The sequence below is a fragment of the Nyctereutes procyonoides genome, unplaced genomic scaffold (assembly GCF_905146905.1).
Source record: "Nyctereutes procyonoides isolate TBG_1078 unplaced genomic scaffold, NYPRO_anot_genome, whole genome shotgun sequence".
Classification (NCBI taxonomy): Eukaryota; Metazoa; Chordata; class Mammalia; order Carnivora; family Canidae; genus Nyctereutes; species Nyctereutes procyonoides.
Genome location: NW_026575136.1, coordinates 31,829,779 through 31,845,795, shown reverse-complemented (window position 1 = coordinate 31,845,795; position 16,017 = coordinate 31,829,779). Strand labels below are relative to the sequence as shown.

At 38.3% G+C, this 16,017-nt stretch overlaps 1 protein-coding gene and 1 pseudogene across 1 annotated transcript in view; both read left to right on the top strand.

The window, feature by feature from the left end:
- Positions 1–12,779, top strand: part of LOC129495525 (CD226 antigen-like) — a 73,300-nt gene extending 60,521 nt beyond the window's left edge. Inside the window, exons 4-6 of the mRNA XM_055303109.1 lie at positions 1,930–2,032; positions 7,873–7,924; positions 10,642–12,779. Coding sequence (XP_055159084.1) covers positions 1,930–2,032; positions 7,873–7,924; positions 10,642–10,755 — 269 coding nt within the window. The 3' untranslated portion in view covers positions 10,756–12,779. The remainder of the gene's footprint in view (positions 1–1,929; positions 2,033–7,872; positions 7,925–10,641) is intronic.
- Positions 12,780–15,053: 2,274 nt separating this feature from the next.
- On the top strand, positions 15,054–15,203 carry LOC129495615 (U4 spliceosomal RNA; annotated as a pseudogene).
- The last annotated feature ends 814 nt before the right edge of the window (positions 15,204–16,017 follow it).

Genomic DNA, 16,017 nt, shown 5'->3' with positions numbered 1-16,017 from the left:
GTACAAAGCCTCTAAAGTTCACGCATTGTTCTACTTTAATTCACTTATAGGTTCAACAAGCTTTGAAAAATGAAAATAATGTTTATTACTTGACTTAATTTCACTTTATACAAAAGAATGAGTGGATGTAGACTTTGAGTTATCATGAAAAAAAATTGCAGGTTAATAGTAGGTCAGGAAGGAAGAAATAATCCAAGGGAAAAATCATGAAGAAGCCAACGAAAAGTATGATTTTTAGGTTGCTGTAGGATTGCAGGCAGCATCATGGGAATCAACAAACAAGCATTGGGCTTTAATTTCATCATTAGAGGGAAATCATGCTGTTCATCTGCCTTCTCCTGGCCCCTTCCTGCAGGAGAGAAGACCGGCAACCTTGCTGCCCCAGAGAGAGGGGGTGATGAGGACAGCTCCCAGGTTCTAATTTACTCCCCTTTCTGGCAACAGCACATATAAATTTAAAGATATATTTATTTATTTTGGAGAGAAAGAGAGTGGCCTGGAGGGATGGGGAGGAAAAGGAGAAGAGGGAGGGAGAGAACCTCCAGCAAACTCCCTGCTGAGCCTGGGAGCCCAAGTCAGGGCTCCATCTCACGACCTGAGATCATGACCTGAGCCAAGGTTGAGAGTCAGCTGCTTAACCGACTGAGCCACTGGGGTGCCCCTGGGAATACTGATGGGATTTTTTTTTCCCCTGGGAAGGAGCTCTGTGGGAGGCAGTGGGTGATGCATCTCATGGGCAGGAGGACATTTTAAAGATAAAATGCTTTCAGAACTCCTTGAGATCTCGCTTCAGAGGTGATGTTGCTCTAGTAGTTTATTGCTTATTTGAATATTACCTCATTGGAGTCTCACCAATGTTCTGTGATGTAATTAGAGCTGTCGACATTGTCATCACTTGACAGATGAAGAAAGGCATGGAGAAGAGGGTAAGGAACTGGCTGGAGGTCACACAGCTAAGGGGTGACAGAGCCAGGAAGAGAACTGCAGATTCCTGGATCATTGCTCTTCCCGCCTGAGCACTGAGTCGGAGTAACAGATTTTTTTCTGATCACTTCTTATCATTAACTCAGGTTGAGTAGAAAATATTTCTTAAATTATACTGTTGCATGAATATACTTAATATACCAGTCTTAAGAAGTAATCTTTATTTATGTACTCTTTTGATAGTTGGTTTTTTTCTACAAAAGATTTTATGTATGTGATTGGGAGCTCCTTAACGTGAAGGGATATCTGTCTCAAACAAGTAACTCTTTCTATTCTTGTTCTTTTTTTAAATTTTTAACTGAAGTATAGTTGACATATAATATTAGATGAGTTTCAGGTATACAGTATAGTGATTCAACAATTATATCCATTATGAAAAGTCACACAGTAAGTCTAGTTACCATCTGTCACCATAGAAATTATTACATCGTTGACTATATTCCATATGCTGTACTTTTCATCATTGTGGCTTATTTATTTTATAATTGGAAGTTTGTACCTCTTAATCCCCTTCACCTATTTATTTTTTTTAGAGGAAGGGGGAGGGACCAAGGGAGAAGGAGAATCTTAAGCAGGCTCCATGCTCAGAGCCAAGTGTGACATGTGACATGAGGCTCGATCTCATGACCCTGAGTCCAAATCAAGAGTTGGATGCTTAACTGATTGAGCCACCCAGGCACCCTTCCCTTCACCTATTTACTCTTGTTCTTCATAAGGTGTTAAACCTAGCTGAATCAAGAATTAATAAAAATCTATGAGGAGTCACAAATATTTAGAAGACTCTAAAGTAAAAATTATCTTTTTCCCTTAATTTCATCCAGTTTTTTTCATTGGGTTGTTTTGAATTGTTACTGTATTTGAGTAATGTTCCCTTTCCTCATTTTCCCACTTTTTTTCTGGCTTTAGCTGAATTCCTAATTCCTACTATATATTTTTTCCTCCTAGGTAAAACTGATAACCGATACATTCTCTTTGTGGCTGGAGGGGCAGTTTTATTGTTGCTGTTTGTTATCCTAATTACCACCATCATTGTCATTTCTTATAAAAGGTGAGTATTGCAATTCATCCTGACTCTTGCATTCTGATATGAGGGGCTCTCTATTAATGACCCAATAGTTGGCCAAGCTGTGTTAGCACTCACATACAGCATTTGGGGTTTTTTTTTCTTACAAAAAAGAAGAGAAGTAGTTGTGGTAATATCGAAGGAGAAAGCTAGAGTCATTTGTTTAAGAATTAATAGGAGCTGCTCTCAAGTTAGCACAGCTTTCATATTCTGGGCAGTCAACTGCCTGGTGCCTCTGCTCTGTCTGCTGTGCCATCTATCTTCCTCCTCCTGCATGGAAAAGAGGCGGTTGGGCAAGGGGCGGTGTGTGTGTGTGTGTGTGTGTGTGTGTGTGTGTGTGTGTGAGATGAGAGGCCAGAGGGAGAGAGGGAGGGCTTCTGAGAAGGGGAAGAAAAGCATTAAGCAGTAATAATGCCTTCATGCATTCCTTCATCAAATATCTATGGTGACAGTAGTGAATAAGACACGATATGAGCGCCCATTCTAGTAAACAAATACTTTTAAATGGTTGTTGTCTCTGAAACAAGCAGTGCTGGTGCTCTTCCTAAAAAATGATTGAGGAAGAAAGGTGTCGGAAGGGGCCACCTTAGAGAGAGTAGGTGGCCATTGACCTCTGCTAAAGTTTCCTACCTTCTACTGTCTTGTGGCCGACTTGGGAACTTTCTGGGATATTCTTGGTTTTACTCTGCCCTTTCTTACTGTCCCATATTCATTGACTCACTTGTCTAGGTATTTGTTGTAATATAATTACTCATTATTCCTGTGTTCCAACTAACATGTTCTCTTCTCAGGAAAGGGAAGGAGTACATCCATCTCCTCTTCTCTTCTGCCTCAGCAATAGTACCAAACACACATGCACACACACACTGGCATGTACATGCATCTTAGTAGGCTATCAGGTAGGTTTCTCTGTCTCGTCTTCTCGTCTCCATATCCTGACCTCTCCTCTTTGGAGGCTTGTATTACCACTCACTTGATACTAGTGAATGCTTCCAACCCACCCCCAGCTCCAGGTGTCTCTTCTTTTCCTAACACATCTGACTTTTCCTGGTTGCTCTTCTAAAAGCTAGACTGACCATGTCCTTCCCCTGTAAAACCTTTTATTGTCTTCCTATTGCCACCAGAATAATGTTAAAATTCATTAACCTTGCATCAGAGGCACCCATTGTTCTGACTTCCATCTAATTAGTGGGACCCCAATCTAATATTCATTTATATTTTCTACTTTGCTGCCCCATGTCGACAACTTTTGTTAGAACTGCAAGCCTTATTCTGTGAACATACCCAACTCTCTTCCTACTTGGGTAGCCAACAAAGAGTGGTTTCCCCCATGTTTGACTTTCCTCCTGAGGCTCAAAGCGTGGGACACGTGTCTCCCCTGGGGGGTCCTCCCAGTTCTCCCTCCCTGCAAAGAGACATGATGTCACCATCTGGAACCACATTGTACTTCTGCTCCGCTGCACCTTGCAGTTTGCTTTGTCACTTAATCATTTCTCTGCTTGTCCTCCCTTCTGTTCAAAATGACAGGGATTGTGTTCTACTCATTTCTTAGTGCTTGATAGCATTTAGCGCTAATCTTTCCAAATAATGGATGGTCAATAAGTATTTGTCTAATTAAATTGAAACACAAAACTCTCGCTTTCCCTTTCTTCCCATCACGGGCTGCCCTAGAAGCCTTTCCCTGGTCGGAAATTGAGCAAATTAGCAAATTGCTAATTGGTAAGGAACCCAGGATGTTAGTGACACTGAGGATTTTTTTGACTGCTTTGCCCTGGTTGATGAGCAATACACCGAGAGCAGCTGTGACAGCAGGAGTACCTGGGGCCGCAGGCTACATGGTAGGAGGGCATGAGTGACAGTACGTATCTCTGGGGGGTCACAGAGCTTGGACATGATGGATTCAGCTTCATGAAAATGCATCACTTTTACATGAATAGCTAAATTGAACTGTAGGATAGATTGTCCCACTTGGTTAGATGTGATAAAAAGATTTGTGGACTTGAATGCGTAATCATGGGCAAACATCACAAAGAAAGAAGCCTTGCTCTGTCTACCTGGTTGCCCGTATCAGTTCGTGGTTGTTACTTAGAGTGGAAACATTTTGAAAAATGACCCAAGGGCTTAAACAATGGCCTTCAGAACTCTGTCTTTTTGTGACCACTTAAAATAATATTGCCACTTCAGATGTGTGGACTTGGGGAGAATCCAGAGGAGATGACAGTGGGCCTGAATGAGACGGAGACCTTGCTTCACGCCTAGTACTTCGTTGCCTCTGTGCACAGGGGCATGTCCTGCACTTTCTCTGCTCTCAGGTTGTGGTGCTTCCAGTGAAAGATCAAGATGGTGACACTGTTAAGAGAATGTGGCTGGTGGCTGTGGCTAGCCCTGGTGAGGCATGGCAGGAGCCAAAAGATAGTCTGTATGCTGATGCCTGTGTCTGTAGGAAAAAATGAAATGTTTAGTGTGCAAAATGTTAGATGCTTATTTTTGCCTTTTGTTGTCAACTTTGTTGCTCATGACAAATAGGCTGTTTTGCTCTGCCTGGGACTCAGCACTGAAAATCCCTCAACACTGAGGGAAACTTCTTAGAATCCAGCACACCAGAATGGTCAGTCAACCTAGAACAAACCACAGTGTTTACTCTATTTAATAGACTAGAGGACTGAACTGTATAGATGCAAATAACTGGTAAATCGCCAAGCATGAGTTAAACACAGATCATCTGACTCTGTTTCTTGTTCTCTTTTCTTCATAATATTGAGTATTTTAGGCTGATGTAAACAGTGTATATATTTGGACCTCTTTGGGAAAGTTAATCTGTATTATGATATAGCCAGCCTTGTGAACCATGATTTAACGAACAATCCAAGGTCATAGGTTTGTTTCCTCATTTGTGAAAAGAGGATGGTAATAACATCTATGTCACAGATTTCTTTGAAGGAATAAATAATTTATATGAATGACCTGGAAGCATAACTTTCACATAATAAACTTAAACGTCAAAAAATCAAATAAATTAACCACATAAAAGCTTCTTCATAAGTAAACACACACACATAGAATAAGATCAGTTTGTGATCATGTCGACACAGTAGGAGGATTCCATAGTGAACAACATCCATCATTTGAACAACCTTTCCATGGAGAGAGACTAGTTTGACTGGTTTTTATTTTTTTTTTTATTTTTATTTTTTTTTTATAAATTAATTTTTATTGGTGTTCAATTTACCAACATACAGAATAACACCCAGTGCTCATCCCGTCAAGTGTCCCCCTCCGTGCCCGTCACCCATTCACCCCCACCCCCCGCCCTCCTCCCCTTCCACCACCCCTAGTTCATTTCCCAGAGTTAGAAGTCTTTATGTTCTGTGTCCCTTTCTGATATCTCCCACACATTTCTTCTCCCTTCCCTTATATTCCCCTTCACTATTATTCATATTCCCCAAATAAGTGAGAACATACACTGTTTGTCCTTCTCCGATTGACTTACTTCACTCAGCATAATACCCTCCAGTTCCATCCACGTTGAAGCAAATGGTGGGTATTTGTTGTTTCTAATGGCTGAGTAATATTCCATTGTATACATAAACCACATCTTCTTTATCCATTCATCTTTCGATGGGCACCGAGGCTCCTTCCACAGTTTGGCTATTGTGGACATGGCTGCTAGAAACATCGGGGTGCAGGTGCCCCGGCGTTTCATTGCATCTGAATCTTTGGGGTAAATCCCTAACAGTGCAATTGCTGGGTCGTAGGGCAGGTCTATTTTTAACTCTTTGAGGAACCTCCACACAGTTTTCCAGAGTGGCTGCACCAGTTCACATTCCCACCAACAGTGTAAGAGGGTTCCCTTTTCTCTGCATCCTCTCCAACATTTGTTGTTTCCTGCCTTGTTAATTTTCCCCATTCTCACTGGTGTGAGGTGGTATCTCATTGTGGTTTTGATTTGTATTTCCCTGATGGCAAGTGATGCAGAGCATTTTCTCATGTGCATGTTGGCCATGTCTATGTCTTCCTCTGTGAGATTTCTCTTCATGTCTTTTGCCCATTTCATGATTGGATTGTTTGTTTCTTTGGTGTTGAGTTTAATAAGTTCTTTATAGATTTTGGAAACTAGCCCTTTATCTGATATGTTATTTGCAAATATCTTCTCCCATTCTGTAGGTTGTCTTTGAGTTTTGTTGACTGTATCCTTTGCTGTGCAAAAGCTTCTTATCTTGATGAAGTCCCAATAGTTCATTTTTGCTTTTGTTTCTTTTGTTTTCGTGGATGTATCTTGCAAGAAGTTACTGTGGCCAAGTTCAAAAAGGGTGTTGCCTGTGTTCTCTTCTAGGATTTTGATGGAGTCTTGTCTCACATTTAAATCTTTCATCCATTTTGAGTTTATCTTTGTGTATGGTGCAAGAGAGTGGTCTAGTTTCATTCTTCTGCATGTGGATGACCAATTTTCCCAGCACCATTTATTGAAGAGACTGTCTTTCTTCCAATGGATAGTCTTTCCTCCTTTGTCGAATATTAGTTGACCATAAAGTTCAGGGTCCATTTCTGGATTCTCTATTCTGTTCCATTGGTCTATGTGTCTGTTTTTGTGCCAGTACCACACTGTCTTGATGACCACAGCTTTGTAGTACAACCTGAAATCTGGCATTGTGATGCCCCCAGCTATGGTTTTCTTTTTTAAAATTCCCCTGGCTATTCGGGGTCTTTTCTGATTCCACACAAATCTTAAAATAATTTGTTCTAAGTCTCTGAAAAAAGTCCATGGTATTTTGATAGGGATTGTATTGAACGTGTAAATTGCCCTGGGTAGCATTGACATTTTCACAATATTAATTCTGCCAATCCATGAGCATGGAATATTTTTCCATCTCTTTGTAGTTTGACTGGTTTTTAAACTTTCCATGAAGGAATTACAACTTCATTCTTTTACATAAAGGAAAATAACCCTATATTTTTGCATCTAACCTGTCTCTTCTGTGGTCTAATAAAAATCTTTTCCTTAGGGAGATGGAAAAAAAAACCAGTCATCATCTGCCATAATAACTATTTTCATGCATTTGGGTAGAGTCATTTCATCCATGGCATTCAATTATAGTAGCCTCTTTTCTTTGTCTCTTGAATTTTCTTTTCAAAGATTCCTCCTGATGTTAGCTTTTTGTAGTTTTCATTCAAATGGTGGAGGGTTTACAAAATAGCATGGCTCCAGAGGGCCCACTGAACTGCAGCCACATGGCCCCTGAAGCAGTGAGCCTAGTAGTCACAAGGGAAGGCTGTGGATTCAAATCTCAATACTATCACTAACCAACCACGCGATATAGGGCCTTGTCTCAGGTTCCCAATCTGAGTTAAATATAGAGTTTTTAATGAAAGCTAAATAAAATAATCCATTTAGGAGGTTTAGTCAAACACCCAGAAGTTTCTTTAAAGCTTAACTATATTTCCACTGTCATCTGAGAACTTACACAGTTGGCATTTAAAAGGAAGTTTTTGATTGTGGGAAATCTTGAAGCTCGAGGTTATTTGGAGAAGGCAGTAAGTCATCTATGCAATAACCCACCATGAACCATTCTTTAGTAAGCTTGCCGAAATTAATTACTAATGTACACTAGCTGGATATCCATTTCAATGCCTTCACCATCTGTGGAAAATGAATATTTAGGTCCAGGGAATTTTGAGTAGGTATGTATGAGGCAACTTTGGATGCTACTTCAACATAGTTAATGAGGGCATTTGGGCTGGGCTACAGGTATGGTATATTACTCAGTGCAATAGTACTACTGCTGGAGTGTAAGACCTTAATGCCTCTATTGAATATGTATTCTCAGGAGAAGGAGACAGAAAGAATTATTTAAAGAGTCCTGGGGTGCACAGAATAAGGTAAGTTTTCTCAGAGCTGTCATTTGCCCCCTTTTCTGCATTATAATATCCTGTAATGTTGGTCCATTTTGCAGTCAACAACCTTACTGTTCTCCTTTCAATTACCTGGCCATGTAGTGTATCAGCTATTTGAGGAAACACCTGTTTTCTGACCTGTTCTCTTGTTATCGATGCCCTTTGAAACAATTTGTTTTACATGAATACAAATAAAGTTCCAACTGCCGGGACATCAGAATAGTCAGCCCTGTGGATTACCACTATGTGTATAAGTTTCTTAGGGCTGCCACAACAAACCTACTACCAAGTAGGCTATTTAGACAGCAAGAATCTATTCTCTTGCAGTTCTGGAGGGTTGGAATCCAAAATCAAAGTCTCAGCAGGATATGTTCCCTCTTGAGATGAGAATCTGTCCTATGCTTCCCTCCTATCTTCTGGCGGTGGTTGGCAGTCCTTGGCATTCCTTGGCTTCTGGATTCATCACTCCAATCTCTGCCTCTGTCTTCTCATGACATTCCTCAGTCTGTGTAGACACATGCACATCTGTATCTCTTCTCTTTTTAGGAGGGCAGCTGTGCTGTTAGACTAAGGGCCCGCTTACTCCAATATGACCTCATCTTAACTAATTATATCTGCAACAACCCTACTTCCAAATAAGGTCATATTCTGAAGGTCTAGGAAGGACATAAATTTTGGGAGGACACCACCTGACCTAGTACAGGGCATAGTAATGTTTTAGGTCATTAGGCATAGCAAGCATATTAGAAAAACACAATGCTATGCTATGATATTCATTATCATTATTATGTTTCTATTGATTTATTAATTAAAGAATGCTTGAATTTCTGTTGGGCTGAAGGAGTCTCATGAATTGTAACATTTTCTTCCTCACTCCACCTTCCCCTGCTCCTCGTTTAATTGAAAGAATAGAAAATCTCTTCTGGACTTGCAGATAAGAGGTTGCTTATTTTCATGCTCATTGTCTCCACTATTAGTCAGATTATCGCTTTAACATATATTATTCTGTTTGCAATGTTTTGAAAAGATATTTTATTTTTTAAAGATTTTATTTATTTTATTTTTTTGAGAGAGAAAGAGAGAGAGTGAGATCATGAGCAGGGGGGAAGCGTAGAGGGAGAAGCAGACTCCAGAGGGATCCCAATTCAGGACTCGACCCCAGGACCCTAAGACCATGACCTCAACCGAAGGCAGAAGATTAACTGACTAAGCCACCCAGGTGCCCTATTTATTTTATTTTAGACAGATAGAGATGGAGAGAGGGAGTGGGGGAAGGGGTAGAGGGAGAGAGCCTTCAAGCGACTTCCCACTGAGCATGGAGTCCTACAGGAGACTTGATCCCACAACTGTGAGATCATAGCCTGAGCTGAAACCAAGAGTTAGATGCATAACTGACTGAGCCACCTGACCGAGCCACTGCCCCTGTTTACAAAATTTTACACAAAACATTTTCCCAAGTGTTATCTAAAATTACATCCATTTCTCTTGAATTTAATTATTTGCAATTGAATTCTGCATGGTCAAAACATCAAATAATAAAAAGCTTCTAACAATCTAATATGTGTGCTTCAGATTTCTCTGTTACCTATTTATATATTGGTTTAACTTGTTTCTTCTGATAATTTTTATACAACAAATTTTTTTTTCTAAAGAATTCATGGCTGGCTTTTTGATAGTAACTGGAAAGACTAAAGAAGTCTTGCCTTGTTTCATCTGCTGGTCCAGCAAGCAATAAAACGGTCCTCTGTCATACACAATTTTGGGCTCCCTTCTTTGTCTTTAGCTGTTGTCCACTCACACCAATCTAAAGCCACATTTACTGATGTAAATGTCAGAGGAAGAATGGAGCTTTGCAACTTCCCACATTAAGTATTCAAGTTTTTCAGACTTTTGTAGAATAATATTTTGAATGATGATTACAAAGTTAGATAATAAGTTGGATGTGAAAGAGAAAGAAGCTAGACCTGCTTGATTGTTTTGGGGTTTTAGACAGGCTATGGAAGTACCAGTGACATTGCAACTTTGCTTGTGCTTTATCCCTGCAAAACCACTCTCAATTTCCAAACTACTCGCCAAAAGACCCCTCTCTCTTCTTTTCCTCTCAATCTCTCTCTCTCTCTCTCTCTCTCTCTCTCTCTCTTAACTGCCTACAGATTTTCTGCCACATGCATATATATAAGTGGTCAAAATGACTTGAATAGTGTAGAGAATGTTAATGATTATATAACATCATCTTGAAAGTAATGCCAGTTTATTTTAATTTCTCTTACTGTGTTTAGTTGTTTACTGTCAAGACAAGATTGTGTACTTTAAAAGTATTGTTTATTAAAGCATTTATTCAACAGAAATTATTGAGTACCTACTATGGGAAGTACTGGACGACTTCCATATAAAAATGAAAATAATGGTTCTTATCAAAACAGCCTGGGACATTGGGGCAGAGTTTTAAGACTAAGTGTTTCATAATCTAATATAGCAAGTGACAATCTAGAGTAGTCTTTTGTTGCATTGCACTCTGAGCCCTGCAAGTAAAAAACGTGATTTCTCATAGAAGTTCAATACAATGAAGAGAATCTTTTATGAAATTAATTATAATAGAAATCTGACTTACATTGTGGTTAATTTAAGGAGAGATTTGTTTTGAGTATATTTACTGGCTGCTGAAATGAAGTGAATCATTGAAATTCTGTCTGTCTTTCTAGGCAGGCAACAACTATAGAAATCCCAACCCTACCAATCAAACGTCGGATGGTGCCACAGAGGATGTTTATGTCAACTACCCAGCCTTCTCTCATAGGCCAAAGACCAGAATCTAAGCTTTTTTCTTGATCTAAGCAAATTTATGATGACTGTTATGTATGTGAATCTTTATATAATCTTTTCCCACTATTCAGTGCCTACCCTGGATACCAGTTGACTAAATGTATTTAATTTGAAAGGAAAAATACTTTATAACCTAGAGAACTTTCTTAGCAGAAATGTTTCAGAAAATATGACTCTAATTAGCTTACAATAAAGGGAAACTTACGGAATCACATAATGGAACAATCCAGGGGAGATCAAACTTCAGGCAAATGTTATTTACCAAGGTTTAAATGTCATCTCTAGAATTAAGTATGGGTATAAACCTGTTTCTGGATCCCCTTTCATGGTGTTGGATACACTTTATTGGTGTTAGCCTAACTCTTATACACATGTTTCCGTTGTGTTTTGAACAACTCCTGGCAATTCATAATCCTTGTTTTTGCCTTGTTAATTCTCTGATAGAATAAGTACCTTTGGTCATTTGTCCATCATTAAACAGGCATCATGGCTGGAAAGAATGAAATGGTTTAGGTCAATGAAGGATCCACCTCTAGAACCAGGAGTTAGGCCAAAGCACATTACTGGGAGATTCAGAGTATCATTAGAGGAGGGAGATGGGGCCTGGAAGCTGGGCTGGTGACCAACAAACGTGGACTGCAATGACATTCCAGAACATCTCTTGTTAACCAATTAAAAAGAGAATATGTAGATGGATCTGGGTTAGCTCTCTCCCTCCTCACTTTAAAATCTGCTATATCAGCAGAGTCCAGAAGAGTAGCTGGCAGCAAATAAATGAATGGTCAAGAGGAAGATAAATGTGATAGGGAAGTCTCATCCCTTTTTATTATCACATGAAGTAATTTCTGATTTTACATAGAATTCTTGCACTCTCCCTGGCCTAGCTTCATGAGCAAGTATGGTAGATGATGGTCCAATAATAAGTTAAGGTTTTTGATATTTAAATTTTCCACTTTTGAGAATTATTTTTGTTATGTAAATCCTCTCAAAAGAGGCATCTAAGCATTATTAGTTGTTTTTTTCTTAAATAATTGTGGAAAAAAATAATTGTGGAAAATCTGAATATAGGAAAGAGAATATTAGTTGGAAGTGTGGTTTCGGTTGTGGTAGAAACATGATGGGGAGGAACATTGGGAAGCTAAAGGGAAGGGGAACAGGGAACAAAGAATGGGAAGATACAGAGAGAAACTTGTCTTGCTCCACAGTTTAGCCAAAGACAACCCTAGTGATATCACTACAGAGCAATTAGTGGCCATGCTGCCATTGTCCAAATTCTAGATGGAGTCAAACAATGAAAAGTATTTCTGAAGCTAAATAATGGTCATGATCACTTTGAAAACTCGAATGGTCATTACTAAAGACAGTGATCATTCATGTCTCAAATATTTGTTACGCATCACTAAAACACTCACCACGGAAATTGCATGTAAGTATCCAACTTGAAGATTTTTTTGATAATTTTAAGTGAACCAAAACCAAATTCTCATGTTATCTAGGAAGATTCTAAGCTGTAATTTACAGTTTTAAGTGAGTCAGTGTATGCTTTATGACTATAGCTTTAACTGTATGCCTGCCCAATAGCAGTTATTCTGTGAGTTACAGAAATTATGAGTGCTCCTGCTTTCTTCAACAGAAAGGAAAAAGGAAAAATGTCTACTTCTCATGAGGTATTTCCAGATTCTCAGTGACTAATCTGGGTGAGAAGGAAAACATGTCTCCCAACGCAATATGGGGAAATGTAAATCCCACTTGAACAGGGAAGATGTTGGGGGATGGGGGAGTGCACAGTACAACCCGATGCAACTGTCCTGGTGGTTTCACTCATGGAAGATGTTAGCAGCAGAGCCTCCAGAACATTTGAACCCTGCCTCTTTTTCCATGGATGTTTTAATTTTTCTTTAATCTGTCACTCAGAATATTTACGAGGACTATATACTCTGTCCGTCTTCTTTCTGTATTGTTCCTCTGCAAAGTTTAGGATTATTCAGGCATTTGGGACTCTTTTAAATCCTGGAATTTCTTTGACCTCCCCCCACCCCTAGCTACTGGTCTTATTTCACTCTCAGGTGTTCATGCTGATGAAGTTTTGCTCACTAATTTTCTTTGGACATCTTTACCTATTAGCAAAGCACTTTCATTGTTGTCTGTTTAATATTCTTAATTTGCTAGAGTTTTGTAACTCTATACACACATATATATCTACTATATAGATACTACGTGGTATATACAGTATATTGTATGTATGTGTATTACACTCACACATATATATGTACATATATATATATATATATTTCCCCCTAATCTGTTGTACCCACTATTCTGGTTGTTACTAAGAAAACAGTTCCATGGGATAAAAAGTCAGAATTGAATTAAATTATGTTTTAAATCTTGTTTGAAAGGTGCTACTTGGGGGACAAGATGCTTCCTAAGATTGTTTTTTATGTACATAATTTATGATGATATATATTACATTAAAATCTGTGTTTCCTTTGAATGCCATAACTGTAAATTTGAATATTTACAGTAAGGTAACTAATTAAAGGGAATTGGTAAGTGATGTCAAGTTAGGTAAGTTTGTTAAATGTCATTATAGAGTGTACAGTTTTGTCAGGGAAAGGATATATGCCATTAACCTATGATGATTAGATATTGATTATATTATCATCAGAGAAACCTTGAGATATTACTTAAAGGCCTTTATGTACACTGCAAAAATAGAATTGAAATTTCACTAGCTTGTGATTATGCTTATGGGTGCCAGACAGTAAATGAGGCTATATTCTTTAGTTAGTAAATACTAAATTTATAGGATTTTTAAGTAAGTCAGTTTATTACTAAAGTATTATACATATAAATTTAAAATACATTGGTTATAAATTTACAAGACAAAGGAAGATAAAAGTAACTTTAGTAAGTTGACTTTCATCGTAAATATTCAAGTTATGTTGGCTTATATAGAACTATCTTAAATTACACCTACAATACAGTACTTTCCAAATTGGTAGAGCCACTTTGTAATTAGAAATTGCTGTAATCAAAATGCTTCTCCTTGATTTGTAATAATGTGCTATATTCTGTACTGCTTGTATGAGACTTCAGCAAGATTGGAGGTATTGTATGCTTATAAAGTTTAGGTGGAGGCACCAAATTGTGAGTGCAATGTTTAACTTCTTTCCACAATAGTGAAAAAAAATCTTTGAAAAGTAAAAAGTGATGCAAACCTATCACACAATTAAGTATCACCATTAGTTTCACTATAATTAGAACATAGTGTCTATAAAGTGTCGACATTCACATTCAGGCTTTTGCATAAATTAATATATTTTTCAACTGGCCTTTTCACTGGAATTATTCTAAGTCAAGTCTCTAGGCTCTAACATATTTATCCGAAACATATAAACAAGTATTTTAAGAGACGTTTCTATTGCTGGTGATGCATATGTAGAACTGTGGCTTCTGGAATTCACTGCAATGATTTCTAAGGGAATTTTACAAATCTTCAAGGTTGGTTTAGATATTATTTCAGATTCAAAGCACCAACTGTGTTGTAAGGTATAATAAAAGACGTAATCTGAGGATATGTGTGATAAATGTCTGCAATAATTCCCATTTATTGCCTACTGTCCCTGTTGAGTTATAGGAATGATGAGTTATATAGTCACCTTGTTTAGAACATTTTTTCCAATTTTATGTGTAATTTCAGATGCTCTGGCTTTGTAGGGCATGCAACGTACTCGACATACTGTATTCTGCTGTTTGAATGAATAAAGTGCAATGTTTCACTATCATTAGTTTTACTTGCCAGCAAAGAATATTAGAGGAAAAAGTCCTCTAGAATCATATTAACATAAAGAGTTAAATGCAGGAAAATTCAAACCACTGATGCTTTGTTACTTCTATCTCAATGCAACATTCAGTGTGTTTTCTAGGTGCATGTAGTTCAAACTCAAAGTGCTATACAAGGGTTTTTGTTAAAAAAAAAAAAAAAAAGAAGAAAGTTTTTTCCTGCCCTTTTCATTTTCCCTCCATTGAGATGACAAATTTCACTTCCTCCAATTGTTATACTTCCTTCTACTTTTCTGAATAGCATGCTTATATTACTACTGGATTAAAAAAAATAGACATTGATGCAGAAGCTTTCCTCTCCACAAATTCACCACATATGCATACATTTCTCATGTGCCCATCCTTCCAAAGTATTTGTATTAAAATTTGATTATTTCAATGTTTGGTGTTTATGTCTTTATGACTTTGCCAAAACTCTTCTCAGTTAAATCAAATTGTAAAACTGAGCTTTGTGCAGTGGCAGTATCATAGCCAATGAAGTTTATCCGAGGAACGAATATTGCTAATTGAAACAAATGATAAAAATGATCTTGCTTTCTCTCCTACAGAACTTGGGTTTTCACCTAGAGCTAATAATTGTCTCTTTTTACATTAATAGTTTCGTATTTACCATAAATTTATCTTAAACTCTTCCCCAGTGACCTAGATAATCTCTCTAGATTCTCAGTGATGAAGCAGATGTTTCCAGCTATCTTCATTTCCTGAAAAAGTTACCCTAGAACCTTGACTTGGGTCATTAAGCCCTGGTTCTTCCTGCATAGCTGCCATCCTCTGTCTCCCTTCAGAAAAAATAAAGAGAAAGGAGCATAAAACCTGGAATCAATTCTAGAAAATGTCCTAGTACCAGAGGATATGAGGTTCCAGATGGCGAACGTTTACCCAATGCCCTGAGCAAGGAACAATAAGAAGCCTATGTAATATTTAGACTTGTGTCTGAAAGAGTTGGAGCTCTTGGTTCTTATCTTTGGAAGCTGATGTTGACTGTTATAGAAAACCAGTTAATTTATTTGAGTGATGTGATATGGGTGACTTATAACAGCTCTAGGGCACAATCCTTGGAAAACAGGTAGAAAATGTAGCAACTCCAGGAGTCCACCAGCAGGAAGACACTTGGAGCTCAATACTTTGGCGAGAACACTGCAAACCCACGTACTGCACATGTGGACAAGTTCTGAACACCACTTTTTAAAAAAGATTTATTTATTTATTTATTTATTTATTTATTTATTTATTTATTTGAGAGAGAGAGAACAAGCAGGGGGGAGAAGCAGGCTCTCCACTCACCAGGGAGCCTGATGCAGGACTCAATCCTAGGACCCCGGGATCATCACCTGAGCCAAAGGCAGATGCTTAGCCAACCGAGCCATCCAGGTGTCCCTCTGAACACCACTTTTTTATTTGCCTCACTT